Source organism: Lynx canadensis, chromosome B1 (assembly GCF_007474595.2).
Source record: "Lynx canadensis isolate LIC74 chromosome B1, mLynCan4.pri.v2, whole genome shotgun sequence".
NCBI classification, from domain to species: domain Eukaryota; kingdom Metazoa; phylum Chordata; class Mammalia; order Carnivora; family Felidae; genus Lynx; species Lynx canadensis.
The window spans coordinates 76276753-76304082 of NC_044306.2; the positions used below are offsets into that span (position 1 = coordinate 76276753).

The 27330-nt window shown below is 39.8% G+C and overlaps 2 protein-coding genes across 2 annotated transcripts in view; one reads left to right on the top strand and one right to left on the bottom strand.

Moving 5' to 3' along the window:
• Positions 1-27330, top strand: part of SH3D19 (SH3 domain containing 19) — a 187246-nt gene that overhangs the window by 13598 nt on the left and 146318 nt on the right. The window lies entirely within an intron of this gene.
• PRSS48 (serine protease 48) overlaps positions 17060-27330 on the bottom strand; it is a 47512-nt gene continuing 37241 nt past the window's right edge. Inside the window, 7 exon segments of the mRNA XM_030311975.1 lie at positions 17060-17205; positions 17208-17334; positions 19418-19584; positions 20492-20603; positions 20644-20735; positions 20738-20784; positions 22221-22390. Of these exon segments, the coding sequence (XP_030167835.1) occupies positions 17060-17205; positions 17208-17334; positions 19418-19584; positions 20492-20603; positions 20644-20735; positions 20738-20784; positions 22221-22390 (861 nt within the window).

Below are 27330 nucleotides of genomic sequence, written 5' to 3' on the forward strand. Positions count from 1 at the left end.
AGGAACTTGAGGGGTATATACGGTAGGGCCTGGAGTACCTGCAGAGGAGAGTTGAGAATCACCTGCAGCTGCTTCTATCAGGCCTTTGGATCTGGGGGATGTTAAGAGGTTTATTAGAATGAAGAGGGTAAAATTGGCAGACTCCATGTATGACCCGAATGCTCTGACTTCTAGTAATGAGTTCCACGAGGGGAGAGACTTAACGTTTTTTCATTGTTATGGCCTCATAACTCAGAACAGTGACTGGCACATATATTCAATACGTAGCTGCAAAATAGAATAGAATTGAACTCTTAGGAAATGATTTAATGCATTTATTATTTAATTACATTTCATTTTGAGCAAATCCTTTTATACACAATGATGGAAAGTAAATTCCTACTCTGTCCATGGCCTACCCTATTGAGAAGAGACCGTAGGCCCTGACGCTAAAGATCTTCACGTTTTCCTGTTTCCTTTCTGGTTTAAGAGCTTTGGTATCATCAGTAAGGCTGGTACCAGGCTTTGGGCTGAAAAGGAAGCAAATGGATGTCAAGTCCAGAGCTGGGAGTCCTTCCGAATGGCCTCCCTTCTGGGTCTTCTAGGCCTCCGAGGGGTGTTGAACCCTCGGGCACGGTGGGTGGGCGTGGCAGGGCCTCCGCAGGGGGTTGTGGGTTCTCTGGCCTAGCGGCTGCTTCCGGCAGATGGCGCCGCCATCTTGGGTCCCGATTGAGCCCGCTTTTAAAGTTCAAACATAGATTTGGATACTTGACCAAGAAAAGGAGGCTAATTTTCAGGTAAGGAGGGCAACACTGGGAAGATCGGGGTCGCTGTTACTTGCAGCAGCTGCCGCTTCTTAAGTTCCAAACCCCGTGTACGTAGGGAATGCTGTGGAGGATGGATGTGGAAGATGTTAAAGATCTTTGAGGAAGGATTGACCGACAAGGCAACAGACAAATGGGATGTAGGGCATCAAAGCAAGCGTCAAGTCCAGCGTTGCGAACGTTCCCCAACTTGTGAAAAGGAGGTAGCGATTTGACAACCTCTCTAGGAGAGGGGCAGTGATAATGAACCTTTAGTACTAAGCCTTCATGAGAGCATTTTGCTGTTAGTGTTAAATAGAATGATGAGTACTTAACGTAGTACTTGGAACAAACTTTTTCGTAGCTCCTTGAGCACAAGGGTTCTGTAAACTTCGGTTCACCGACAAGAGAGGAAGCGCTGAAATAAAACAAAAGAGTTTATTTGGGGTTTAAGAATTGCAGTTCAGGGAGCACAGGTTCCGATAGCAACCCAAAGTAAGAGGAGTGAAAGCCAGGGGTCTTTATTACCAATTTGTGGAAATGTTGGGAAACTTAACACAAATTGTTTTCCAAAAATTATTATTGGAAGGTATAATTACATTTTACAATTAGTTTTCTGGGCACATAGCAGTTAATTAATATTCTGAGTACAGTTATTAGGAAAATATTTTCTGCAGTGCCTTTTTTTTTTTTTTTATCAAGAGTATAGGTGTGGGCCACCTGGGTGGCTCAGGTTAAGCATCCAACTTCGACTCAGGTCATGATCTCGTGGTGTGAGTTCGAGGCCTGTATCGGACTCTGTGCTGACAGTTCAGAGCCTGGAGCCTGCTTTGGATTCTGTGTTTGTCTCTCTCTGCCCCTCCCCCACTCATGCTCTGTCTGTCTCTCTCTCAAAATAATAAATAAACATTAAAACAATTAAAAAAAAGAATATAGGTGTAATAGTCTTGTGCTCAGTCATATGCTTTTTTTGCTCAGTTCAATAGTCTAGTGTAGTTACTGTTTCAAAGAACAGGATGAGGTTTTAGTCCTTAAAATAGAGCCACTCATGTTCAGAGGTTTTACATAGGTTCACACTTTGCAGAATGGAATTTGGTACTAATCACCTCATAGGTTTCCAAAGAATGTTTAGTGATAATGAGGAATTAAGGGTTTTAATTCCAATATTCTTTAATTCTTTGCTCTTTTAATTGAAAACTAGATTTCTTAGTACTGTAGTAGGTTTTTTAAAAGTACCAACTTTCTAGCATGTTTGAGCAAAACATTTATCAGTCACTTGTTTAGTGCTTAATATATGTCAGGAACTCATGGCAATCCTCCTAATAAACACAAAGGCAGATTCTGGGTTTTTGTTGTTGTTGTTGTTGTTGTTGTTGTTGTTGTTGTTTGTTTATTATTTTGAGATGGAAAGAGCACCATGGTGGGAGGGGCAGGGGCAGAGAGAGGGAGAGAGAGAATCCCAAGAGTCAGGGCTTGAGCTCACGAACCATGAGATCGTGACCCAAGCCAAAACCAAGAGTCGTAACCTACTGAGCCATCCAGGTACCCCAGATTCTGTTTTTAAAATGAGAAAAATGAGGCAAAGAAATTAAGTGGAACTAGGCTTTGAACCCCTGCAGTCTTTTTTCTCCTTTAATTTAAAATTTTATTGGGGCACCTGGGTACCTCAGTCGGTTAAATGTCTGACTTTGGCACAGGTCATGATCTCACGGTTTGTGAGTTCGAGCCCCATGTTGGGGTCTGTGCTGACAGCTTGGAGCCTGGAGCCTGCTTCGGATTCTGTGTCTCCCTCGCTCTCTGCTCCTCCCCCACTCGTGCTCTCTCTCTGTTTCTCAAAAATAAATAAACATTAAAATTTTTTTAAAAGTGTATATACAGTAACATTGACTTCTTTTTTGATGCATCCTTCTATGAGTTATAGTACGTGTATAGATTCTTGTGCCTACCACCAGTCAGGATACAGAACACTTTGATCACCTTGAAATTCCTGTGTTGCTCCTCGTAGTTAAACCTTCCCTACACTCCTAACCCCTGGCAACCACTGATGTATTCTTTGTCTCTTTTCCAGAATATGGTATCAATGGGATCATAAAGTATCTGACATTTAGGACTGGCTTCTTTCACGCCACACAACGTTATAGAGATTCATTCATATTGTTACATCGTATCGATAGTTTCTTCCATTTTACTGCTGAGTAGAATTCTAGGAATGTACCACAGTTTATCCATTTACCTGATGAGGGATATTTAGGTTCTTTTTGGTTTTTGGAGATTATGAATAAGCTGCTTATAAATATTCACATATAGGTCTTTGTACAAATAAAAGTTTTTATTTCTCTGGTTTAAGTAGCTAGATATCAGTTTGCTAGGTCATATGGTAAGTGTATGTTAAGTTTGTAAGAAACTGCCAAACTGTTTTCCAGAGTGGTGCTATGCCAATTTGCATCATCACCATATGTATGAGAGTTCCATTTGCTCCACATCCTCATCAGCACTTGGTATTGTCAGGTTTTTCTTGTTTTAGCTATTCTGATAGATGTGTAGTGATATTTTATTGTGGCTTTAATGTGCATTTCCTTAATGGATAATGATGTTGAGCATCTTTTCATGTGGCTAATTGCTTATATATCATCTTTGGGAAAATGTTCTAATCTTTGCACATTTTAAAATTAGGTTGGTTGTTTCCATAGTGTGGAGTTTTTAAGAGTTCTTCATATATTTTGTATTCATATCTTTTGTTGGATATGAAATTTGAAAATATTTCTCCTAGTCTGCAGCTTTTCTTTTTCCATTCTATTAACAGTGTCTTTAGCTCTGTGAATGTATTGAAAATAGCTGATTTGAAGTGTTGGTCTAGGAAGTTCAGTGTCTGTGCTTCTACAAGAACCATTTATATTGATTGCTTTTTTCCCCAGTGTGTGGGCCATGCTTTCTTGTTTCTTTGCATCCCTTGTAATTTTTTGTTGAAAATTGGACATTTTCATTTATTTAAAAATTTTTTTTAAAGCATTTATTCGCTTTTGAAAGAGAGAGACAGAGTGCAAGCTGGAGAGGGACAGAAAGGGAGACACAGAATCTGAAGCAGGCTCCAGCCTCTGAGCTGTCAGCACAGAGCCCAACATGGAGCTCAAACCCACGGACAGCAAGATCCTGACCTGAGCCGAAGTCGGACGCACAACCCACTGAGACAACCAGGCGCCCTGAAAATTGGACATTTTGAATATTGCAGTGTAGCAACTCTGGAAATCAGATTCTTTTCCCACCCCAGTGTTTATTATTGATGCTTATTTCGGATGTTGTTTGTTTACTGACTTTTCTGAACTAATTTTGTGAAGTATATATTCTTTGTGATGTGTGGCACTGAAGTCTCAGTTTCATTACCTTATTGGTCACTGATTAGATAGTTTCGTTAAATGTCTAGATCCCTCCTCTCCCCCACATCTCCCAGTCCTTTCCATGGGCTCTTTGTGTGTATGACAGCACATTTTCAACACTCAGCCATGCAGTTAGTGTACAACTTTGTTTAGCTTTCACTTCCTGCATGTGCAGAGCTGGGGATCAGCCAGAGAGAAGAGTTTAGGGCCTTCTCACATCTTTTCTGAGCATGCGCCCACCCTGGGAATGCACATGGCCTTCTAGGTCCCCAGGAGTACGCAGGATCTTTTCAAAGCCCTCATTCCCCAAAGCATTTCATTCTCCGGGCTTTCCTCCCAACATCTTTGGTTAGTATGTTGTTTCCCCAACTGTTATCAGTAGTCTCATGCAGCCGCAACTAATGTATGTATTTACCTGTAAATATTTAAAACAAATTCCTCCAGCTAGCCACTTTTTAGCACTTTGAAGAGAGTTCTGAGTTAAGCAAGGTAAAGGCAAGTCTTTTGTGCAAGTCTTCAAACGCAGTCACCCACCATGTCAAAACAAATTGCAGTTGACCCTTGAGCAACACAGGTGTGGTTCTACTTGTACACAGATTTTTTTCTGATCAGTATAGTACTATAAAAGTATTTTCTCTATTTTCTTAATAACATTTTCTTTAGCTTACTTCATTATAAGAATACAGTATAGAGGCACCTGGGTGGCTCAGTCAGTTAAAAGTCTGACTTGATTTCTGTTCAGGTCATGGTCTCCCAGTTAGTGAGTTTGAGCCTCATGTCCGGCTCTGCGCAGACAGGGTGGAGCTGCTTGGGATTCTGTCTTCCTCTTCTCTGCCCCTCTCCCACTTGCTCTCTCTCAAAAATAAACATTAAAAAAAAAAAGAATACAGTATATAATACAGTATATGTTAATAGACTGTTTATGTCATAAGGCTTCTGGTCAACAGTAGGCTTTTAGTAGTTAAGTTTCAGGGGAGTCAAAAGTTCTTTGTGGATTTTTTTTTTTTAATGTGTATTTATTTTTGAGAGGCAGGGAGGGTCTGAAAGAGAGAGGCACACAGAATCTGTAGCAGGATCCAGGCTCAACTGTCAGTGCAGAGCCTGATGTGCGGCTCAAAATCACGGACTGAGATCATGACCTGACCTGAAGTCAGATGCTTTGCTGAGCTCCCCAGGCGCCCCCATGTGGATTTTTGACTGCGTGGGGGTCGGCATCCTTAGCCCCCACATTGTTGAAGGGTCAACTGTATTACATCTCTTTGCTGAATGAAGTCTGTTCTACTCCTTTTTTTTTTTTTTTTTTTTTTCCTCCCCTGGTACTAGGAAGGCAAGCTATTATTTTCAAGGCTACCACTAAGCTGGAGAATGGGGGTAGGGTGACAGTAGATTAAAATGCTACAAAGCTTATTACTGTAACTAAAATTCAGCTAGTTTTTAAGTGTTTCATTGGACTTAAGTGCAATAAGAGGTTACTGCAAGCTTTTGGTTGGTTTCCAGAAGGGTTGGTTCTGCTAGTTTCTGCCAGTTTTTTATTGATTTTACAGAGGACAGACTTTTGGAGGGAGGTCTTGACTCTGCCATTTTCATTGATGTTACTCAAATTTGGATTTAAACAAAATCTGAGATTGTCAGTGTTTTTATGAGCAAGTTAGCCCAAGTTTTCCTACTAAATACCAAATTAGAAGGTACGGATATTCTTACTCATTTTGAAGTGTCTATATATCCTACTGTAGCGTTATCAAAGTATTTCAGGAGCCTCATTTATTTGGTTACAGTAATGGGGGGTCACAACCCTCTATTTAATTTTTTTAAATGTTTATTTATTTTGAGAGAGAAAGAGCAGGGCAGGGGAATCCCAAGCAGGCTCCTGTGCTGTTCGCACAGCACCTGATGCCAGGCTTGACCCCACAAACCATGAGATCATGACCTGAACTGAAATCAAGAGTCAGATGCTTAACTGACTGAGCCATGCTGGTGGCCCCAAGATCCTCCATTTTAAACCTTGCATAGGTAGCATGCTTTTCCAGGCCATAGACAACCTTTAATCTCTCTGTTGCTTTTTAAACCATGATTTCTAAAGGATATTTGGCCAGGGGAACTCCATATTCTCTTTGTTGTTAAAAGGGAAAGTAGTTGGGGCGCCTGGGTGGCTCAGTCGGTTACGCATCCAACTTCAGCTCAGGTCACGATCTCCCAGTTTGTGAGTTCGAGCCCCACATCGGGCTCTGTGCTGTGCTCAGAGCCTGGAGCCTGCTTTGGATTCTGTGTCTCTTTCTCTCTCTGCCCATCCCATGCTCATGCTGTCTCTCTCTGTCTCTCAATAATAAATAAATGTTAAAAAATTTTCTTAAAAAAATGGGAAAGTAGCTTTATTGCAGTGTCATGATTGCTATAAATCAGTCATGTGTTAATATTCTGGGGAGTGGAATTGAGGAGGGCATAGAGTGTGTCACTTTATATATTTCTGTATTGTTTGAGTTTCTTCCAGTGAGTATTACTTTAAGAAATAAATTTAAAATACGACGTGAAATCATTGTCTGCCAGTCTAGTGTATTTGTTGTTCCTATTACACTTAAAAAAATAGCCTTAAAATGAGTTACTGCAATAATCATATAGCAAATGCTGTCCTGTTGATGAAATGATTGATAAAGTGAGAACATGATAGCAGGAAGGAGGTACATAATTGTGTTTCCTGTGAAGATAATTTTTCAAACACTGGCTAATTCATCATTTGTTCACCTATTCAATCTTAGAATTTTCATTTTTTTTTTTATGAAAGCCATAATCACTTGAAAAGCAAATCCTTATTTATAACCAAACTGTTGAAAGCTATTTGATATAATCAAAACCTACCCTAAGCTGACTTATATTTTCCTGTGTGTCTCATCTCCATCTTGTGACCCAAAAGAACCTTTTCTAGAGGACTAGACTCGTGAGATCTACATTCTGATGCTCAACTTGCCACTAACCAGTTGTATGACCTTGATTTAATTTTCTGGGTCTCAAATTTCTCATTGATAATAGGAAGGAATTAGTCCAGTGATCTTGAAACTATGCTCCTGTGAAGCAAATCTGACTCACTGTTTTTGTAAATAAAGTTTTATTGTAACACAGCCATGCTCATTCATTTACATATTGTCTGTGCCTGCTTTTGTTCTGTATCTATGGAATTGAATAGTTGTAACAGTCAGTGTGGCCCTTGAGCCTAAAATATTTGCTGTCTAGCCCTTTATGGAAAAAGTTTGCTGCAACAGACTATCACATTTCCTTCCCGTTTAAAAGATTTTTTTTGTTTTTTGTTTTTTTAGCCATCAGATTGCTTCTTAGCAGATCACCAGAAAACTTCAACTGGAAAAGGGAAAACAAACAGATCATACATTGTTATTTGTTAGACACCTATATCTGTCATAAATCTGTCATGTTTTGTTTTTAATGCTGGGGTTACAAACAACCTCTAGAGCTCAATATCTTATATAAGTTATATTCAGCTGGTGAGCTGTAGCCCAGCCTTACTTGTCTTCTTCATTCTGGGATTCTGGCTGAAGGAGCAATCTCTTAACTGGGAAAAAGAACAATGGACAAATCATGTGCCACCTTTTAAAACTTCTATTCAGAAGTAGCTTATATTACTTCTACTCACATTTCTTTGGCCAACAGTGTTAGTGGGCAGGGAAGTGAAGTCTTTCTGCAGGAGGCCCTGCAAGTCACCTGGTACCTTGAGTGGGTGGATAATCCCTCAGGGAGAGCAGTGAGTCATTGGCAACATCGTCTACCACAGCCTTCTTAAAAGGTTCGCTAGTGTGAACAAATTGGAACTATGGCAAAAACTTGGTTTTAAGATTCTTTGTGTGTTATTTTTCATGAACTTTTGTAACTAGAAATTGGCGCATTGAGCTTTTGGAATATATTGTAATTCAATTTGCTTATTAAATAAATGCTCACTGTAAGAATGTAATGTGTCTGGTTTTTTTCTTTCTTCTTCTTTTTTTTTTTTTTTGCAACTCTTGAGGTCTTTAACCTATATTTCTTCCCCTGAAACCCGAATAAAGTTCTTAACCTCCTCCCTCACTGTGATTACTTATATGTAATTAGTTACCAAATTTTATTAAATATGTTTTCTATGTAGCTCTTGATCCTGTTCCCCATCCTCATTGCTGCCATCCTAGTCCAGATGTCTCTTACCATTCACAACAGCCTTGCATGTAGCCTTTCTACCTCCAGATTTGCTTTTCTGTAACGCGTTCTCTGCACATCTTTCAAAGTGATTTTTCTAAAATGCAAACTGATTATGTTATTCTCCTGCGTTAAAATCTCTCAATGTCATGTGCATTGTATCCTTCCCTTAAAGCTCAAATTTCTTAATGTGGCCTTGTACTTTTTTTTCCTGGGAATTCCCAGACCTATCCTGTTATGCTTAGCTTATTGTCGTGGCTGGAAAAATACAGTCTTTCTTCTGGAGAGATTTTTCTAGAGCCTATTTTATGAATACACACAGTTTTTGGTAGATGTTTTTCCACTTGTAGAGATACAAACACTTAAAAAATATTGTGCAAAGCTGACTATGTCCAGTTTTGAGCATGATCCAACAGCAGGGTGCTCCTATCCTGATGCTTAATGGGTTGTTCCTTCTTGGAGGAGCTTGGTTAGTCCTGATGAGCTTCAAAGAAAGGTAGGCTGACATTGGTTTTATATTGCTTTCTCTGTAACCTGCTTTTAGAAGTTTAAAATGTGCCCATTTGGAACTAGTCACTTATTGGACCTCGTTTAGTGAGCTAACATATTTTTCCTTGTGATACCAACTCAGCAGCTTCTGGACAAAAAGAATGTGAAAAAAAAGGCAGTTTTAAAAATACTTTCTACTTGAGGTCTTTCATGTTAGGTCTGTGTTTCAGAAATAAAAATAGCTTCATTGAACTCATAAGGGAATATGAGATTTCTCCTAACATCCAGATACTCGCCTTTGAAGATGATCTACTCATTTTAGTTTTTAAGGCCAAATGTTTTCATTATTTAAAAAATTCATTGACACAAAATTTCTTTGATCAACGATTACCCTTCTTTTTACCTAGCCTAGTTATATGGAATTATTAATAAAATAAATCAAATGTCTCTCAACTCTGACACTTTGCAGATGTAACCATAGCTTTCTCTTATCATAAGCTAATTTTAAAAAGCAGGCTTGATTTTTTTTTTTTTTAAAGGCAAGGTTAAAGAAAACACAACTGTACATCTGTATAAACAGTTAAAAAGGAGTCAGAGGCATCTTGACCACATCCTTAAGCATGAGGAGCGTAGAAGCTGGTAGTGATGAACACAGTAGTTACATAGGGGTTTGAACTTTCTATGTTAGATATTTCTGTAACATTTTTACTTTTTTTAATAAGCGGAACTGGGAAAAATTTTTAAGATTTTTAAAATAAAAACGTTTACTTATATTTGAGAGGGAGAAAGTGAGCATGAGCAGGGGAGGGACAGAGAGAGATGGAGACACAGAATATAAAGCAGACTACAGGCTCTGAGCTGTCAGCCTAGAGCCCAACATGAGGCTTGAGCTCACGAGCATGAGATCATGACCTGACCTGAAGTTGGATGTTCAACTGACTGAGCCACCCAGGTGCCCCTAATATATTTTTTTTAAATGAAGTTACTTGGGGCGCCTGGGTGGCTCAGTCGGTTAAGCGGCCGACTTTGGCTCAGGTCATGATCTCGTGGTCCGTGAGTTCGAGCTCTGCGTCGGGCTCTGTGCTGACAGCTCAGAGCCTGGAGCCTGTTTCGGATTCTGTGTCTCCCTCTCTCTGACCCTCCCCTGTTCATGCTCTGTCTCTCCTTGTCTCAAAAATAAATAAAACGTTAAAAAAATTTTTTTAAATTAAAAATAAAAAAAAATAAATGAAGTTACTTGATTTCCTCCTCCTTAGCGGGGGAACAGTCTTATCAGGGTTAGGATATGCTGCCTTGTGGTTACTTACAATATTCAGTACGTTCTATGAATGAATATAGGGATCCATGAATGTCTTTAATTATATGAAAAAATATGTGTGTGCATGGGCGCTTTCTTTGGGGTGCAGGATTAGAGTGCTGTGGGCAAGAAAGAGGTCCATAATACTTCAAACAGATTCTTGTGAATTTATTTCTCTAGACTTGCCCTCTCTGAGCTCCAGACTGCCTGCTCAGCATCTTTACTTACTTGGGTATCTAATAGGCATCTCAAATCTAATGTGAATGTGTTCTGCTGTAACAAATTTGTATGACTTCAGTGGCTTCAAACAACAGCAATCTATTGTCCCACAGTTCTGGAGGTCAGAAGTCTGAAATCCGTTTCAGTGGGCTCAAATCAAGGTGTCAGTAGGGCTGCGTTCTATCTGCAGGCTCAAGGGGAGAATTGTATCTTTGCCTTTTTTAACTTGTAGAGGCTGACTGTATTCCTTGGCTTGTAGTCCTTTGCTCAATCCTCAAATCCAGCAGCCAGCATCTTTGCTCCTCTCTCTCTTCTGGTTCAGCCCTTGTGTCTTCTGCATAGTCAGTAAGTACCTCAGACTCTGACTTTCCTGCATTCCTTTACAGTAAGATTTGTGATTATATTGGTCTCACCCAGATAATCTAGGATAATCTCTCCATCACAAGATGTTTAACTTAATTATGTAGGCAGAGTGTCTTTTACCAGATAAGGTAACAGTAGTCACAGGTTCTGGGGATTACAACATTGACATCCTTGGAGGAGTTCAGTCTACCACTGGATTAGATAGCTCTGAAATCTGTTCTTCCTCCAGCCATCCTCGTTTCTTTTAATAGTATGACTATTCTGAGGCCAGTAACCTAGGAGTCATTCTTGGTTTCTCTTTTCAAATCCTTATCTTTCCCATCCTTCTATCCCAGTTACCATTCTCTCATTCTTACCATCTACATCCAATCTACCATATCATATCCAAATCCAGTCTAAGTATTATTTCACTTCTACTCAACTGCATCTAGAATCTGTCCTCTTCTCACTAGTTTGCACTAAAATCAGAAGCTTTTAGCATTTTGGAGCCCTAGGCCCTCATCCTATCTTACTCTTTTCACTCCTGGGTGTTCATAGTTAATTATGGTAGAAGGTAGTGTGGGCTAGGTGTCATGAGAGTGGCAAACGTGCTACAGGACTAGACTCCAGTCACTTTATTCCAACCACATGGAGAGGGGAAGCGAATGCTTACGTAGAAAAGGCCATGGAGAGAATTTGGGTCAGAGAATTTGGTGATTATTTATCGTGAAAGCCAATTGTAACTTCCAATTAAATATTTTAATCTTTTTTATTCTTAGGATAGTGAACACTTTCTCTTAACTGTTGGTAGTAGGGAATATAATTAACCTCTTGTTATTTTGAGTGACTCCTTCCCTGTCCTCCCCTTCCTGAAGGAGGAATGTGGTTTTTTTAATTATTATTTTTTTACCTTTGGGAGAGAGAGAACAGGGGAGATGGGCAGAAGGAGGGAGGGAGAGAGAATTTCTCAAATAGGCTGTATGCTCAGCACAGAGACTAATGTAGGGCTTGATCCCACAACTGTGGGAACATGATCTAAGCAGAAATCAAGAGTTGGATGCTTAACTGATTGAGCCGCCCAAGGACCCCTTGAAAAAATATGTCTTGTTTAAAAATTTTTTAATGTTTATTTTTGAGAGAGAAAGAGAGACAGAGTGCGAGTGGGGAAGGGGCAGAGAGAAGGAGACACAGAATCCAAAGCAGGCTTCAGGCTCTGAGCTGTCAGCACAGAGTCTGATGCAGAGCTCGAACTCATGAACTACGAGATCCTGACCTGCTCCAAAGTTGGACACTGAACCGACTGAGCCACCCAGGCAACCCAGAATATGTTTAATAAAATTCTCAAGTAGCTGGTTTCTAGGATGTAAATAAACTATACATGGTCACACATGGTGGGGAGGATATTATAGCTTCAGAATGAAGTCAAGTATCTGAAAAGATAAAATAACCACTGTTGAAATAACATCAAAATACAACTTGCACATTTTATTATTTTGAATTCTTTTTCCATAATGTCCCCATATTTTGTGGGTGACTTTACAATTTAGTGAAATATAGAAAAACGTGTGATTACTTGAAGAAGTTCATTTGTTAACATTAGTAGAAGATCTGGGAAATAACTATATAACTTCCCCCCCACTGTTAGGGAACAAAATTGTGGATTGGATTTTTAGCAGCCTCAGTGTACTGCTTTATTTGTTAAATGTGACCTTAGCAAATCCCACCTTAGTTAAATTCCTTAAGATGTGAAAGTGAAAGTTGGAGCATATTAAATCAGATATTCCAAGGAATAAAGTATTCTAGAAATTAAAATCGATTTTAAAGCAGAAATGCTGCTGAGCCCCCCTCTAAAACAAGGTGTAAAGATGTCCCTATTTACTTTTGACCCACTGGGTCATTTGTGGTATCATTGACTAAATTTGTTAACAGTAAGTACTTGACATTTTAGTTCTGTGAATACAAATGTTTATTGATTTTTTTTTTCCTTCAGTAATGTGTACCAGGTGCTATGTGATATATTGGGTTAAACTTTACATTTTGTGTTTTAGCATTTTTAAACAAAATTTTTAAGTTCTTTATTTTGAGGGAGAGAGAGAGAGCACAAGTGGGGGAACAGAGAGAGAGGGGGAGAAAGAGAGAGAGAGAGAGAGAGAGAGAGAGAGAGAATCCCAAGCAGGATCCACACTGTCAGCACAGAGCCTGATGAAAGGAATCCATGAACTGTGAGATCGTGACCTGAGCTGAAATCAAGAGTTGGATGCTTAACCGACTGAGCCACCCAGGCACCCTGTGCTTTAAAAGCATTTGGAACAAAATGTATGTAGTTAGTGTGAGCCTTTTTTTGAAATACAGTCATAAGAATTATTTACAATATCTTAAAGAGTCCTAAATACATTACAGACTTTCTGTTTAAAAGGAGAACAATTTCCTGTCGATTAACAAAAAAATTTTTTTTGATATTTATTCATTTTTTTCAAGAGACAGAGTACTAGCAGGGGAGGGATAGACACACACACACACACACTCACACACTCACACACTCACACACTCACACTCACAGATCTGAAGCAGGCTTCAGGCTCTGAGTTGTCAGCACAGAGTCTGATGGGGGCTTGAACTCATGAGCCATGAAGTCATGACCTAAGCCAAAGTCGGATGCTTAACTGACTGAGCCACCCAAGGGCCCCTCCCTGTCCATTTTTAAAAAATAGCTTTAATGAGATATGATTCACGCACCATATAGCCCCCCCCCATTTCCTATTAATTTTTAAAACCACTTATTAGGGTCCTTTCCATACCTCCTTTTTTTTTTTTTAATGTTTATTTATCTTTAGAGAGAGAGCACATGAGCAGGAGAGGGACAGAGAGAATCCCAAGCAGGCTCCATGCTGCTGTCTCAGCCCCACACGGGGCTCGATACTCTGAACCATGAGATAATGACCTGACCCGAAATCCAGAGTCAGATGCTTAACAGACTAGGCCACCCAGGTGCCCCACTACCTCCTTTTCTTAATGAATGGACAGAAATAAGTGGATTAAGGTTTATGAAAGAAGGGTATTCCAGGTATAGAGGACAGGTAAGATAAGGCCTTGAGGTAGAAGTGGGATGAAGTATTGAGAAGAACAGTGGTCTGGGTAAGAAGGAAAAAAAAATAATAGGAAGTTAAGTAGGTGTCTTAATGATGAATTATAAAGTAGATGGTAAGAAACTCAGGATTGTGTTTTTCTTAACCTTGGTTGGTGGGGCTCTGTTGAAAGGGTAATGCAGATAGAGAATAGGGATAACCCACAGCCTTAAGGGAATCAAACCTTCTTCACTGATGTTCCAGGGTACTGTATGCAGCCCTCTAGTGTTTTGCTCATTAGTACATTGCTATCAGATTCTCATTCTCTCTGCTTCTTGTCTAACTCTGCAACCACCTGACTACCCTCTCTACCATTGTAGCCCCCTCATGGTTTCTGTATACTCCCATGAGCTGTGGTATGGGATTTTCTATTCTTTCATCATTCCCCTGCTCTTAGCCCTCCAGTCCCTTCTCACTGCACTGAGAATAAAACTCGGAGTCCTTACTGGGGCCTTCCAGGCTCTGTAGGACTTGCCCTCAGCACACTCTCTGGTCTCAGTTCATATTCTTCTCGCTCTTTGCTCACAGTGTTCCAGCGGTGACCTCTTTGTTCTTCCTCACACACATCTAGCATACTTCCAGCTCCAAACCTTTGTACTTGCCATTTACACTACCTGGAATGTTCTTTCTCAGGTTGTTGTTGTTTTTTCTGTCCTCCTTTATGCAGGCCTCTGTGTAATGTCAACTTTTTAGATTTCCCTGGCCCCCTATCTAAAGTGAAATCCACCCCCAACAGATTCCTTCTCCTGGTTAGTCTGAATATGCATCAGCTAGGATGTCAGCATGCACTCAGCAGTATTAAGTGCCCACTGGGTTCTAGGCACTGAGGATACTGCAGTACATTCAACACACCGAGCCTGCCTTCAAGGAGCTTACTTTCCACTGGGGGAGAGGGACAATAACCAAATGCAAAATAAATGTTTATTATAATGTCACATATAGGAAAGTCTGATAAAAATAAAAGAGAAGCAGATAGAGGTCATATGGTCGTCTTCTTTCAGTATCCTTTTCTTTCCCCTTGGGTGGGCTGATCCCTCTAAAAGTTTGAAGTTTTACTTCCTGGTTCCTGAGAAAAATTGTGCCAAATCCCATGCTGTAGAACAGGTGCTTCCTGAGGCTCTGGAGAAATGATTAGGAAGTAGTAGTATTTTGGCTTTCTTGACCTTCTTTATGTCCTTTTGCTGTGTTGTCTTGGCTCATACATTGTGTGCTTTCTCTTCCTGTTTTGATTTTAGTCTGTCCTTTCTCCTGTTTTCCTTTCTTGCCCCTTCTTTTTCTCTTGTACTTTTTTCTCAGTTGCCATTTTGCTTTGCCCTCTGTGTCATTCCAGAGGTTGTCTCACTTAAATTCTTGCCTCCAGAAACCTTTCAATTTACCTCTTTTACATGCTCTTTTCTCTCCTTTGTTTGTTATGGGTGAAGAGATGTGAGAAAGAGAACGAGGCTGAAACATTCTTTCCTTCATTCTTTAATATTTGAAAATCTGCTTTGTGTAAGACATTGTGTCAGGTTCTGGGCTACCTCCATAAACAAAATACCCAGGTTCTCAGCTGGGGAAACAAAGAGGTTGGTGATTATTATTCATTCATTCATTTATTCAATAAATATTTATTGATACTAGGATACAGTGGTTGCCAGAAACAAAAATTCTTATGTTTTGGTAAGACACACATTAAGAAGACAGTTACACAAATAATAAATTATAGCTGTGTTGAGCCCTATGAAGGAGGGTTCCATAATGCTATGAGAATATGTAATGGGTTTGTTCTGGTCAGGAGAGATGGGGACAGCTTCCTTGAGTAAAGGTTGAATTGAGATCTGAGGCATAGTAAGAATTAGCTAGGCAAAGACAATAGGGTAGAAGGATTAGCAGATGCAGAAGTCCAGGGCTAAGGTGGGGTTTGGAGCATTTGAAAAATTGAAAGGATGGAGAGCAGGGTGGAGCACTGCTGAAGAAGCAGTCTGGATTTAGAACCTGCAGAGCTTTTGTAAGCCCTCTTAAGGGTTTCGTCTTTATTCTGTGAGCAATAAGTTGTTTTTGAAAAAGTGCTATAAGCACGGGAAAGGGGGGAGAGGAGTATTTAAAAATCTTTATTTTTTACACTGGTCTGAATGCTGTGGAGAATAAATGGGAGTTGAGCAAGGGTGTAAGTGAGAGAAAGGACGTGGGAGTGCCAGTTAGGAGCCATAGTGGCAGTCTAGAAGAGAGATGGGGTTAAGGGCTAGCAAAGATTTTAAGTGTCCAAAGCTACCCTCATTTCCTATTAAAGGTACTTATTTCTCTAAAATACTTTGTTTTGTTTTTTCAAAAAATTGTTTTTGAAAGTTGATTCACCATGAAAGACACAGATGCAGTAAAACTTAAGTTCATTCAAAGGAGAAATGAAGGATGTTATTTAAATAAGGGATGTGAATGGAATTATCCTACATAATCTAGGATAAAGGTGACTACTGAAATTGAGTGTGTAACTTAGCTCCGGGCTCCTGGAAGCCTAGGCAAAGAAGGAAATGGGATGGTTTAGCAAAAAGAAGCATGCTAGTTCAACAAGAGATGTAATCCTGCCCTTATGAAGCATGTAAAGTACTTTTTTGTTTTTTTTTTTTTTTTTTTTTTTTTAGTACTTTATTGTTGAAATAACATTAAACAACCTGGACAGGGTGCAAATTATTGAAACCTAAGACCTCGGCTCTTGAGATCATGGCATTAATCCATTTTTTTGGTAGTAGGTCACATTGGTATTTCCAAAAGTAAAACTCAGAAAAATACAGAGCTGATTTACATATGCACATTTTTTATTCCATCCTTTGCTACATAAGCAAAGTATAGAATAGTAGAGGAAGCAAGGAGTATAGACAAGGTAAGAAGCCCATAATGCCAACCAGGGGCACAAAGTAAACTCTTAATGTATTTCCTTGAGGACTTTCCCTTTTGCCTTCACAGATACTTTTTCTCTTGCCTGCTTCTCCACTAGCCATTTTGTGTTCATAATTACTTATTTATAGAAGGTATCTTTCTTGCCTTGCAAGATTCATAGGGACAAAGAATGCCATGTACAGAAGTGGCAGCCTTGTTTCTCAGCTATTCGACCTCTAAAACATACTTCCAGAGTAAAGAACCTCAAAAACAAAATCATTTCAAATTATTTTAATGAAGTAATCAAGAGTTCCCAGTGACTCTCCTGTGAGTTTTCTGCTCCTGGGGCTTAGTCTGTATGTATTCCCACCCTAGCCCTGTACTTAGAGGCTTTAGCTACACTGTCTACTCTCCTGGTAAAATGTTAGGCGCAAAGGCACAGAAGGGTCCCAGGAGAGCTAGAGAGAGCAGTACGATAAGGAACAGGAGGTCAGATCAGTCCAAATCGTTGGCATCCACGACCTCAGCTCTTGGGATAGTGGTCTTAATAATTTTTGATAGTAGATCACACTGGTGTAGACTCCAGGGAGAGATGTAGCACAGCCCGTTCCCCAGCTTACCAATCCTATCTGGATCCATACACCATTAATATGACATCACAGAGGCCCTCCAGAATCACCCTAAGGAAAGATAAAGTTCATGAGTATAGTGAAAAAGGACCTTGAAGAGGAGAGTGGTCACAAGACGTGGAGAGTTCCTTAGAATGGGGCAGTGGAACCCATGGAGCTGGAGAACTCTGGAAGGAGCTAGACTTGTTACTGTATCAGGGAAAGATCATGGAGGGAATTCTAAAATCATGGAATTTGAGATTGGCAAAGACCTTAGCTAAATTATAGCCATAGTTTCAAAATACTCATCTGTGATATAAAAGAGAAATTAATGTGATGAATTTTTTCCCTTAAGGTAAATTTATTTCATTTGAATGAACTGTCCTTATTATTCTATTCTTAGGTTCTTATTGCCTTTTTTTTTTTTTAGTGTTAAAGTGATCCTTTCTTATATAAAATGATAGTGATAGTAGGTGATGGTATGTCTCTCAATCTTGCTGTCTCTTTTCTAACAGCTTTATTGCAATATAATTCATATACTATACAGTTCACCCATTTAAAGTATACAATTCAGTATTTTTTAGTACATTCAAATGTTGTTCACCCATCACCACAACCCATTTTGGAACATTTTCATCACCTCCAAGAGACCCCATACCCATTAATAGTCACCCTCATTTCCTCCCAGCCCTAGGCCAACTGGTAATCTTTCTGCCTCTGTGGATCTGCAATTTCTGGACATACTGTATAAATGGAACCATATAATATATGATGTTTTGTGTCTGTATTCTTTCATTTAACACATTCATTTCAAGGTTCATCCTTGTTGTAGCAGATATCAATGCTCCATTCCTTTTTATGGCTTGAATAATATTCCATTATATGGATATCCCACATTTTGTTTATCTAGTCATCAGTTGATAGGTATTTGGATCATTTTTTCTTTGTGGCTATTATGAATAATGCTGCAGTGAACATTCATGCAAAATTTTTTCCGTGGACATATGTTTTTATTTCTCTTGCGTGTCTACCCAGAGTGGAATTCCTGGGTAATATGGTAATTCTATATTTAACCTTTTGAAGAACTGCTAGACAATATTCCAAGGTGTATGAAGGTTCTGATTTATCCACATCCTCATCAACTCTTGGTTATTATCTACCTTGATTATAGTTATCCTGGTGGGTGTGAAACCATACACGTTCTATTGTTGTTTGATTTGAAGGTAGTGAATATACAGATAGGATATCAAGAGATACAGATATCTGTTGGCAGAGATACAGAAAAATGTCTGTGTGAGGAGAAAGAGAGGAAGAGAGAGGGAAAGGAAATGAAACCAAATGGTCATTCTAGGACTAAAAAATAAAATATCTGAAAGAAAAATTTCACTGGATGAACTTAACACTAAATTGTAGATGATAGGGAGAAGAGGCAATGATCTTGAATATAGATTAATTTAAAAGTATCCAATTTGAAGAGCAGAACTAGGTAAAAATAAAACAGTATCAGAGACTCTATGTGAAAATATCAAAAGGTGTTACTTACATTTTTCTATTTCAACCAGAAGAGGAAAAGAGAGAAATGAAGCCAAATATTTGAAGAAATTGCGAATGAAAAATTCTCAAGTTTTGATGAAAGCAAAAACCAAAAAATCAGTGAATCCTAAATAGGATAAATACAAAGAAAATCATACCTAGCACATCACAAACTTCTGATAATCAAATATGAAGGTAATTTTATTGAAAAGAGCCATAGCAAAACAACACAATGCATTCATTAAGTGGAGGAAGACACAAATGATGGATGATTTCCCCTTGGACACTTACGATCAGGAGACAGTGGAATGACATCTTTTAAGTGTAGAGTGAAATGTTCTTACTTGAAAAAAAAATTAAGTTGGCAATTCTGTGTCAGCCTGCTAATATATTTATAAAAATATACATGTCTGTGGAAACCCAGTAACCAATGGTTTGCGTTTGTTTAGATCAAAACTTGAAGAGATTAAATCAATCGGTAAAGGTTAAGTGACTTGTTCAGCATAACACAAGAATTATCGTCAGACCCTTTGTCTTCTAATTCCCAATCTACTGTTGTCTACAGGAAAACTTGGATCTAAATTAAGGCCTCCTTAAAAAAACAAAAAGAGTGAACCCTAACCTTGCAGCTATCCTTCTTGTTAGTTGAATGACCAGCACATATCTCATCTTCTTTGATGACTTGGTCTAACTCTGGCAACATGGAGCCAGTTGGGTTGTAGAGTTCACAGGCCTGACAGGCAAAGATTGTTATTTTTGCTTCCTGGAATGTGGAAGGGTAATCACTATCTGTAAAGACAGACAGGAATGAAAGGAAAAGCAATCTGGAAAGTGGCAAGGACAACATTCAGTTGTGATTTGTGGAAATCCCTGAATGGGAATCCAAAAGCAGAATACAATCATTTTCTTTTTTTCTTTTTAAAAATTTTTAACATTTATTTTTGAAGGGGGCCAGGCAGAAAGAGAGGGAGACACAGAATCAGAAGCAGGCTCCAGGTTCTGAGCTGTCATCACAGCCCAACGCGGGGATCCACCTCCCAAACAGCGAGATCATGACCTGAGCCGAAGTCGGACATTCAGCCAATTGAGTCTCCCAGGTGCCCCCTCACTTTCTAATCATATTTATTAGTGGAAGATTTTTTTTTTTTGGTAAAGCTAATCTAGAACAATGAATGATTCAAAATTATTTCCATTTGTTTTAATGTTTTTCTAATATGCCAATGTGGGGTATTCCTGGTGTTCTAAATAAAGAGAAATTCTGATACAGTTTGATTAAGTAAAGATGTGAGTATTTGAAGTACTCTAAAACTTCTTGCTTTCCCATTCGTCTGCTCCCAGATCACTTCTTGTCTTCACTGGGAAAGAGTTGACACAACACTTTAAAAACAGATTTTCACAAACACTAGACTCTCCAAACTTAGATCAGGTTTGTTAACCTTTGTTTCAAAGAGGTAATTATGTGTTCAAATTGTTAGTATCTGTTCTTGCAGCTATAGCTAGACTCTAGGCAGGATATAAGAGTAAATTAAGTAAGCATATGTGAAAAAAGACATTTGAAGACTTATATATAGTATCAATAAGTTGGGGTTTATTAAAAAAAATAACTTGAAATAGTAATGGTATGCCTAAAATGCAGATGTTCTGAAGTGGGTACAAGAGGATGGTGGATAAAACCCCTTTCTCTACCCATTCTCACCTTCACTTTCCATAACCTTTTGCCATCCAGTCACCCAGCAAGAGCCTGGAAGTGTCAACCGCTTTGTAATGTGGGGCAAGCAGGTGGGCAAGATGAAAGAAGTAAAAGGTGACTCTAGAGACCAGTTTCTTTTTTTTTTTTTTTTTAGAGACCAGTTTCAACAAGGTGATGTCTGCAGTTATATGTTGAAATTGGGGATGGATAATAATTTTGAATACATGATGCTTCACACTTTGGTTTGAGTGGTGTGAATTGATCCCAGCCATACCATATATAACAAAAGAATCCAGCTCCTAAGGGGAAGAGAAAGGGAGAATAAAAGTGAAGCATGCTTAGGTGCTACAGCTGGTTGAGAACAAGCTGCCTATGTGTAGCGCAAAGTCTCTAGGTGAGAAAGGATGGTAAGAGACCCTAGAATTAACCAGGCTACTTCCAGCTTGTACCAGGGCTGGTTTGTTGCTTTTCTCCTTTCCTGTCTTCCTAACTATTCTTTCTTTTGTTGTCTCCTGTCTCTTGTGGTCTCCTCATATGCTTATGGCTAGAGTTTGATCCTGCATTTTCTCCCATTTTGGGGGGTTGGGGATTCTGTTCTGTGTTGTATCCCCTTTTTTCTGTATTCCATGTTTTCCTATTTTTCTCTCCTTTATTTTGATGAAGCACATTTTCCTAGGGCTTTCTGAGAAGGTGTGCATGAGAAGTAACTTTTTTTTTTGAGAGGTAACATTTTTGCTGCTTTGTAGATTTGAAAATATCTTGTTTCTGTCCCACACTTGATCAGTACTCTGCATATGGGCCGAATTCTGGGTTGGAAATAATTTTCTTTCAGCATTTTGAAGTTATTGCTGTATTTCCTTTGAGCTTTCAGTATTGTCATTGAAAAGCCCTGCTGTTTTGATTTCTAAATATATAAGCTATTTGTTGTTGCATAACAGGTTACCATAAAGCCTAGAGGCTTAAAAAACCAAACATTTATCTCACTGTTTCTGTGGGTCATGAATCAGGTGTGAGCCTCTGGCTTAAGATTTCTCACAAGACTCTAATCAGGGTGGGCTGCCATCATCTCAAGACTCGATTTCAGGAGGATCTGTTTCCAAACTCCCTTATGTTGGCAGGCTTCAGGTCTTCACTAGCTGTTGGCTGGAGTTGTTAGTTTCACACAGGCCTCTCCCTGCTGCTACTCACTGCGTGGCATCTTGCTTCTCTTACAGCAGTGGCTCTGAGAGACCGCTCAGATTGTGTTTGTGACCCAGAAAAACTTAAGATTCCCTGGCTGATGTTGAGGAAGTGATCTGGCACAAAGTAAGAGAAGTTTTTTGTTTTTTTTTTAATTTTTTTTTCAACGTTTTTTATTTATTTTGGGACAGAGAGAGACAGAGCATGAACGGGGGAGGGGCAGAGAGAGAGGGAGACACAGAATCGGAAACAAGCTCCAGGCTCCGAGCCATCAGCCCAGAGCCTGACGCGGGGCTCAAACTCACGGACCGCGAGATCGTGACCTGGCTGAAGTCGGAGGCTTAACCGACTGCGCCACCCAGGCGCCCCAGAGAAGTTTTTAATATAGTGCCTTTCTCCATCATTTCTTTCTCTACCTTTACATCCTATCCCTAGTCCAAGGTGATGTTGGATTTCCTTGTGCCTACCCCTCTTACCACTTCCATATGTCTGTTGGTTCATTCATAAAGTCATTCAAGTATAGTATTTGTTGAGAACCTATCTGTGTGCTAGCCACCAGCTAGGACTCACATTTTTATGCAGTGTGCTGCTGTCAGTGTCCACTGTCACCGATGAGAGACCCTCCACAGACATGGGCCTGGTGCAAGTGCACACTGACTGGCCAATGCCCTGCAACAGCGTCATGGCCACCCACGACACGGCCTGAGTATACGGGTCATCCACACACTAGAAAAAGAAGAGAGAGGCAAGTGTGGCACACTGGGTGTCTTGTTCCTCTGGTCCTCATCTTCTCATCATCCTCAAACTCCCATCCATTCCTGGGACCCAGGTCCTCCCAGCCTCCATCCTCCATCCCGTCCCAGTTTCAAACTCAGCAGTCTAATAAGAGACCACTCATCTGACGGCAGGTCTTTCTTTTTGGGAGAAGAGCATGGGCAAGACCCTAAGAAAGACAGCATATCTTTAATATATAATAATGCATCTTATGTCTGGATTCACTGAGAGGAGAGGCTTTCCACATATTTAAGTATGTGGGATACTGAAATATTTCTCAGATTTGTGTTAAAGGCCAAATTTTTAGAAACTTTTTATAAATGTCTGCCCATTAGTGTGAATCTTGAAAATTACACACTGTCTTCTTTTAGCAGCATACATGAAACATAACTTGACTTTTACTGAAGATTCAAGGTTGTCATCAGGAATATCAAGTATATTAGTTTGCAAACACAATGATGCCTTCAGATGCTTTTGAGGATTAGGAACTGTTTTCTTTAACTGAATTGGCATTTTGCAGTGTTACCCTTTTGCTGCTTTCAGCCTACCTTGCCTTTATTTTTATTTATTTATTTGAGAAAGAGAGAGAGAGAGGAAATCTCAAGCAGGCTTTATGCCCAGTGCAGAGCCCAACACGGGACTCTATCTCACTACTGTGAGATCATGATCTGAGCTGAAATCAAGAGATGGATGCTTAAGCGACTGAGCCACCCAGGTGCCCCGGCCTACCCTGCTTTTAAATCACTGTGGGCCAGAATAATAAGTTAACAAGCTTATTCCTGAAATCACTGACCTGCGTTTATACTTCCAGTTCCCTCTGCTTGAAATGCTCTTTTCCTAGATCCTTGTAGCTAAGTCACTCACCTCCTGCAGGGCTTTGCTCAAATGACTCCTTGGTGAAATTTCCTTGACTACCCTGTTGAAAATTACAGCACACCTCCTGCCCCTGCACTCCGGATGCCCCTTTCCTTTCATAACCTTTATGACTGTCTAACCTGCTTTAAAATTTACATATTTAAATTTTACATACATATTATTTAATAAGTGAATTGATTATAAGCTCCATGAAGGTAAGGATCTTTATTTTGTTTACTGCTTCACATACAGTATCCCCTCAGCACTTCCTCAGGACACACTGTTCATAAGTAATATCCCAAGGGTGAAGTGACATATTATTCTATATGATAACTTGTTGAACCAAAAACCTCTGCCTCTCCCCTCCCATGCCACCCACCCCAGAGGCTCACCCAGCAGAAGAGACAGTAGGAAGGCACTGCCAGCAGGGCCCATGTCTCTCTCGGTCCTCAGAATCAGAACTTCTTGTTTTCTGAACTCAGGCTCCCAAGGAGAGGCCAGCTGGGGAGCAGCCAGGGAAGGGTGACAGGACCAGCTTCACCTCCTAGATGAATTCCTCTGGTTCACCCCCTCCTGTCCTTTGGTTTTCACCTGGTGCCAGGCACTGAAGGGGCCAGACTTCAGAAATGCAGCCACAGACCCAGAGGGAGGAGCCTGGGCAAGGGGCTGGGGGGGGGGGGTGCTGAGGCGCCTCCTGTGTCCAGGGAGAGCAGGAGGTCTGTGGTTCCTGCTTGTGGGTTGGAGGATAGGAGCGGGGGAAGGATATAGTAGCTATCTGCACAGGGCAGGTTGGAGGGGATTGGAAGGAACAGGACCCTTTCTCTAGCAAGGGAATAGAAGATGGACAGGATTCTTTAAAAGCAAGAAATGGGAAAGAGGAAATTAACCCAGTACCTGGATAATTTTTCCTAATTTTGTTTTCATCTTTGTCAACAGTGTTAACCATAGAATATAGGGTAAATCATACCTTCTGGGAAATAGACTAAGAGATTTGTGTGCCGGGAGTTTATTGGAGACTGGTTTCAGGATGAACACCTTGTTGTGGGGTGGGGGTGGGGGATGGAAACAGGATTGGGCAGATAGAGAGTTAGTTATAATTCACTTCCATATAGGCCACAGCCAATCCCACAAGTTGCTCTGGAGCTGGGATGGCTCTTCAGAGATGTCTTGAATGGAGACAAGAAGGTTGGGCCTTTGGACTTATGCATGATTGGATGTAGACTGCCTGCAAGGAATGGGAATTACCTCAGGTGAAGTGTCTCTGTTGGCATTTCTTGGGATAGGACTTAGCTGTGAACTAGGAGCAGTCAACCTTCCTGGTTGCTAGGAGAATGCATACTTTAGTTCTGAAAGGTGATCTGGGTGGGAGGGAACAGCACCTTCTACAGAATTCTCTGTGCCCTTTTATGTTTTTGGTACCAGTTGTTTGTAGGGTACTAGGTCTGTGGAGGTGGAATTCAACAAACTATTGAAGCATGTTATTGCTTTCTTATAGCTCAGACTATTTGGGAGGATTGAAAGAAACACATGAATAATTAAATAATAGAAGACCAGAAAATGTAGCTATTTTGGTAAGGTTTATTCAGTTACAACCAACAAGACTCACTTAAACTAGCTTAAGCAAAGAGGGGATTACTTTAAACATATTGTTATTGGCTGAAATGTGTATTCCCCCAAATTCATGCATTGAAGCCCTATCCCCTGGTACCTCAGAATGTGACCATTGAAGATGGTGTCTTTAAAGAGGTAATTAAGGAAATGAGGTCATTAGGGTAGCTTTAATCCAAGATGACTGGTGTCCTTATATAAAGAGGAAATTTGGACACAGACATATACAAAGAGAAAAATGGCTGTCTACAAGGAAGCTTGGAATAGATCCTTCCCTCTTGTCTTTTAGGAGGATCCAACCCTGTTGACACCTTGAACCCTGAGAAAACAAATTTGTTTTTTAAGCCCCCCACTCTGTGGTACTTTGTTATGGCAGCCCTCACAAACAGATATCTGTGGAACAATAAGGAGGAGACTAACAAGGACATCTGGACAGACCTGGAGACCAGAGCAGGAAGGGAGCTCTGGATTCATGATAGCTCAAGAGCTCATAACGAGAGTTCAGGGTCTTTACTTCTTTTCCTATGCCATTAGTATGGCCCAAGCACAGTCCATGCCTTTTCTTTCTATCCACTGAAAGCAGCCCAAGTTTTCCCTTATTTTCAGCCCAGATTCCCAAGGACTTGAACACATTATCTTGTCTTACTGGGACGTAGTTTCATGGCTAATTGTCTTTGGAGTCAGTGCCCTTATACATGTAGTGGGGAAGATGAGGATGCAGAAATGTGACCAGCTAAGCAGCAGAGACTGTTGTGGTGGGACACATGCCAGACTCACTGTATCTCAGGGTATTCCAATTTACTTTATGGTATTTACAGGACATTTTTATTTAGTCAGCCTATTTAAGTATAGCTTTTTACAAAGTCAGATCTCAGTTTGAGGTTTGCCTTTAAGTCATGTTTGGAATAAAGGTGGTCATTTTGCAAAGACATCAAAGCTCTGGACACATCTTTCTGTTGATTTATCAAAGGAACAAGAATTTGACCAGATACTCCTTTTCCACTGAGAGTCTTGTGCTTGCCCTATATCTTTGGACTTTTATGTCCCTGGATAAATCTGAAGTCACTGGTTAATACTCTTCAGAATTAGTTGGATTGCTTACAGATCTCTTCTTTTTCCTTTTGTTTAAGTGTTTCATTAAAAAAAAAGTTTTATTTTGATTCTTGTTTAGTTAGAAATAAGTTTTATTGATAGTAACTAAGACACCAACCCTTTCCTCTGAAAATTGAAAGTAAAAAGAAAGAAGTAGTTATCTGCTTTTCCTGTCCAGATGGTAGTTTAGAATACAAAAATGGGCCTAGTTGATAAGAGGGAGGAATTCCAGCTCATAAGCGTTCTTGGACTGATGGAATTCGAATACCACCACTTGCAGCCCCAATTATCATGAGATAATTGATTCAGGGGATGATCATCAGTAGTTGAAAGTTTTGGATGAGAGGTTGATGGAGTACTCAAGCTGTTACCATTTTAATCATTTGAATCAATCTTCGCATCATAAAAGTAGGAAAAGGCTGACATGAATCTCTTGATGTGACAAAGTACGAAGCAATATCCAATGAAGTATTCATATCAAAAAAAGGGAAACCTGAGTTTCTAAAGTTACTTCCACTTATAACACATACAGAGGATAAGAAAATAAGTTTAATTATAACACAAGTTTATAGTCAAGTGCAGAATGTGGGACATTTTATAAAACTGATGTGTTTTCTATAGTAAGCCAATGGTATAGAGGGTAAAAAAGGGATGGAAATTCCTCTAGATGAAAATAAACTTAAGAGACATAAACATGTGTAGCCCTTGTTTTGGTTTGTAACAAACCAACTCTAAAAAGATATCTTGATGCAATCAAGGCCATTTGATAATCAACTGGGTAATTAGATGGTATCAAGGAATTATTACTAATCTTGATAGATGTGATAATGGCATTGAGTTATTTAAGAAAATGACTTCGGGGCGCCTGGGTGGCTCAGTCGGTTGAGCGTCCGACTTTGGCTCAGGTCACGATCTCACGGTTCGTGAGTTCGAGCCCCGCGTCAGGCTCTGGGCTGATGGCTCAGAGCCTGGAGCCTGCTTCCGATTCTGTGTCTCCCTCTCTCTCTGCCCCTCCCCCATTCATGCTCTGTCTCTCTCTGTCTCAAAAATAAATAAACATTAAAAAAAATTAAAAAAAAAAAAGAAAATGACCTCTTTTTCACTTTTTCTCTTTGTTCCTATTTATATTAATTGAGGTATAATTGACCTACAATATTATATTAGTTTCAAGTGTACAACATAGCGATGTGACATTTCTACACATTGCAGAATGGTCACCACAGTAAGTCTAGTTGCCATCTGTCACCTTATGAAATTAACACAATATTATTGACTGTATTTTCTGTGCTTTATGTTACATCCTCATGACTTATTTATTTTACAACTGGAAGTTTATA